At 34.6% G+C, this 3,308-nt stretch overlaps 1 protein-coding gene across 1 annotated transcript; it reads right to left on the minus strand.

Moving 5' to 3' along the window:
• Nucleotides 1–230: 230 nt before the first annotated feature.
• Nucleotides 231–2,902, minus strand: LOC112784659 (organic cation/carnitine transporter 1). Its single transcript, XM_025827950.3, has 2 exons — nt 2,351–2,902; nt 231–1,697 (listed from the first exon to the last, which is right to left on the minus strand). The coding sequence occupies exons 1-2, from the start codon at nt 2,757–2,759 to the stop codon at nt 481–483; spliced, it is 1,626 nt and encodes a 541-aa protein (XP_025683735.1). The 5' UTR covers nt 2,760–2,902; the 3' UTR covers nt 231–480.
• Nucleotides 2,903–3,308: the final 406 nt, after the last annotated feature.

A 3,308-nucleotide genomic window follows, 5' to 3' on the forward strand; every position in this document is an offset into this window, starting at 1 on the left:
CCACTACGAAAGTATAATAGATTAACAGAGAATAAAAATATGAATTATTATTATTATAATTATAGTATTGTTTTTCTCTTTAAATTATTATTATAATATTATTCTTCTTCTTAAAATATTATTATGTTATTGTTAAAAAAATTATACTAAGATTAACTAAAAAAAATGCTATTTTACGGGAATTTTGTTACGGAACTTTTAACTAAATCACGTTCTTCATTAAAACCATAAATAAAATTTACATACAGAGAAATTTATATAGAATTTTCTTGTCATAGGAGATTAAAATAAATACTGAAATACATTAAGTAGATGAAATAATTGACAAGCTTTTACCTTTCTACAAATACAGAGCTGCCAAAGTAGAAACTTTCTTTTTTTTCATTTGCTTTTTATTTTTTGAAATTAAAACCTTTTCAAGCTCTGATAAGTAGTCAAAAGTCTAACGACTTAATTGACCAATGTTACCATTGACTTGAATCATTTTCCAAATTCTAGGCACCTAGAATGGCCATTGGAAACATGATTAAGAGCCTCCATCTCCTCCTGCTGCTTAAGTGTCTCATACAAAGGAGCATTCCTGGTCTCAGGAATCCAAATGCTCAAAACGCCACTAGCAATGGACAAGACCCCAAACACTATAAAAGAAAGTGATGGGCTCAACCGGCCCACCACCACGAGCAGCGGCGCCACCGACGCCCCGAGCATCAAAGTTTGCCTCAACATTGAGACAGCAAAGTTCCTCACATTTGTAGGAAACAACTCCACACAATAAATGTACAAGATATCATAGGCCAAGGAAGAGCCCATAAACCCAACTGCCTCAACAATCAACTGCCCCCAGTTCCCGCCAAATTTGCCACGTGCCTTGGAATTTGAATACCCCTTTGAGAATATTAGGCACAGAATGCAAGAAACGCCTGCCACGTAGGATGAAACGGAGAATAACAACCTTCTGTTAGAAAATCCCAACAGAAAAGAACCGGCAAAAACAGCAGGGATTTCCATAACCGCATTTATAGCCACCGAGACATAAAGATTGAAATTCAAATTCTCCACGTTGAGTTGAACTCCGTAGTAAACAAATCCAACCCCAAACCCAGCAATCATAACAAGAGCCATTCGTTTGGCAGCCCATTTTGTGGTCCAGAGATTCTCTCTCTTGTTCGAAATTGTTCCGGATTCTTCATCTTTCAGTTCAGAAGGATTTGCTAAGGTTAGATTCGGAGGGAATTCGTCTTTGCCGTTTATTCTGGCGAAATATTTCAACACTTTCAATGCATCTTTGCTTCTGCCTCTTATTAGAAACCACCTTGGGGATTCAGAGACCCAAGGGAGTATTATGATTGCATATGCCAGGGGCAAAATGGACAAGAATTTGTACAAGTTCCTCCAATTTGTTCTGGTTGGGTATGCCAGAAGAGGGAGTGAGAGGAATCCAATTGTGAAGAAAAAGAAGCTGTATTGGCCGGCTTGGCCTCGCCACTTGCGTCCCACTGACTCTGTGGCGAGGACAAGGCAGCTTATGCCGATTCCTGATCTCGCAAACCCTGTTGCGAATCGGAAGAAGGCATAGGCGTAGATGTTTGGGGAGTAGGATGTGGCCAAAAATGTTATGGAGGTTAAGATGCATGAAATCATCACTGCTCTTTTTCTTCCAAGCCAAGTATCTGCTAGGTGCCCAAATATAGCAGACCCTGAACCAAAATTTGAAGAACATGTTAGTTAATGTTGTTACAAATTACTAACACAATTCATATTCACAGCATCATATGTATGGATGCCCGCCCGTTAAACTAATCCACTATGTACTATATTATATTATATTAATATTATAGGCTATTGAGTCTTTGTATTACATGCTTGTGAATGGCCAAATTCATATCCAATAATTCACTTTTGCAATGGGTGAAAAGTTTATTACATGGAACCAATTATTTTCGTAGTTACATCTTCTATCAGTTGAGTTCAAAAAAGGGGATATAAAATCACGCCCTTTATGCAGATCAACTCATGTTTATAACCAAAGATCAGAAAACCCTGTATCCTTTAGTACAAAATGCAATGTATTTGTCTGTGTATATAAACAATTAACTACTCAATTAATCACCATGTATTTATCTATAAATATATATTGTTTTATATATTTTTTTCAACATTTATACAAATGACTGATTTGATAACTAATTTTTTCGTACACATATTGACATTAAATATATACGAAGCATAGGACTATATTGTGGTGATATATAATATCCTAGATTAAAAATATAGAGTAACGATTTTAGTATATGTATATTAGCATAAATGAATATAAACATAGTAATTAAGATTCTAAACAGGTATATACCTAAAAGAGAACCAAGGAAGTTGACAGAAGCAGGAACAGCAGCAAGAAACTTCCTATCACATATAAGTCCCCATTCAGCTACGGTGGAGCTTCTATCTCCACTAACCCATTCCCAGCTCCCAGGCACCAAGCCACAAACAGAACTGCGGCGGCCGTCGGCGCAGTACACGCCATTCTTGCACCTCCAAGGTGGCTGTGCATCACTGAAGATTGTCACCAATGTGCTCTGTGCATCAAATATCCATGCAAATGAAACCACAAGGACATGCAAGATTTGGGATAATCCAAGTGAGCCTACATAACCTTCCACAACTTCATCCACAGTTAGCTCAAGTTTTGTGCCTTCTTCACTTTCCACCAGGGTTGTGCCTCTTCTTCCATCACTCTCTTTTGATTGATCCTGTTCCATGATGCTTCCTACAATAATCAAAACACAATGGAAATAATTAATTATTATTAGTGCCTATTGTTTTGCTCCCTTCCTAGAATGCACATACACTCTTATTTATAGTGTTATTGTGCTCTCATTCTATATTTCTAGAACATTAAAATAAAGTTGCAACAAAAATAAAATATATATAAATTAGACATGGGTTTTGTTTGTTAAAAGTCTCCTAATTAAAAGCATTAAAGACATAAAAGTAGGATCTTCTAAACATTTTCATTAATTCGTTGTCATTTAATATTAAAGTTTTTTTTTTTAATATAATGAATTGTGTCCTAATAAGTTATCACAAATTTCAAAAGAAAAAAGTACCCTTCTTTTTCAATATATTAGTTGTTTTGTATCTGTAGCAATTTAGTTGTGGCTTTGTGTTTTCAAAAAAAAAAAAAAATACTACATAACTAATAAAATTTATTATTTTTATTTAATAAAAATATTTTATATTAAATAAATCCTAAATTCTAATAATATAAAAATAAGATGTTAATCTAAACTATTATGTAATATTGATAA

Source organism: Arachis hypogaea, chromosome 20, assembly GCF_003086295.3.
Source record: "Arachis hypogaea cultivar Tifrunner chromosome 20, arahy.Tifrunner.gnm2.J5K5, whole genome shotgun sequence".
Taxonomy (NCBI): domain Eukaryota; kingdom Viridiplantae; phylum Streptophyta; class Magnoliopsida; order Fabales; family Fabaceae; genus Arachis; species Arachis hypogaea.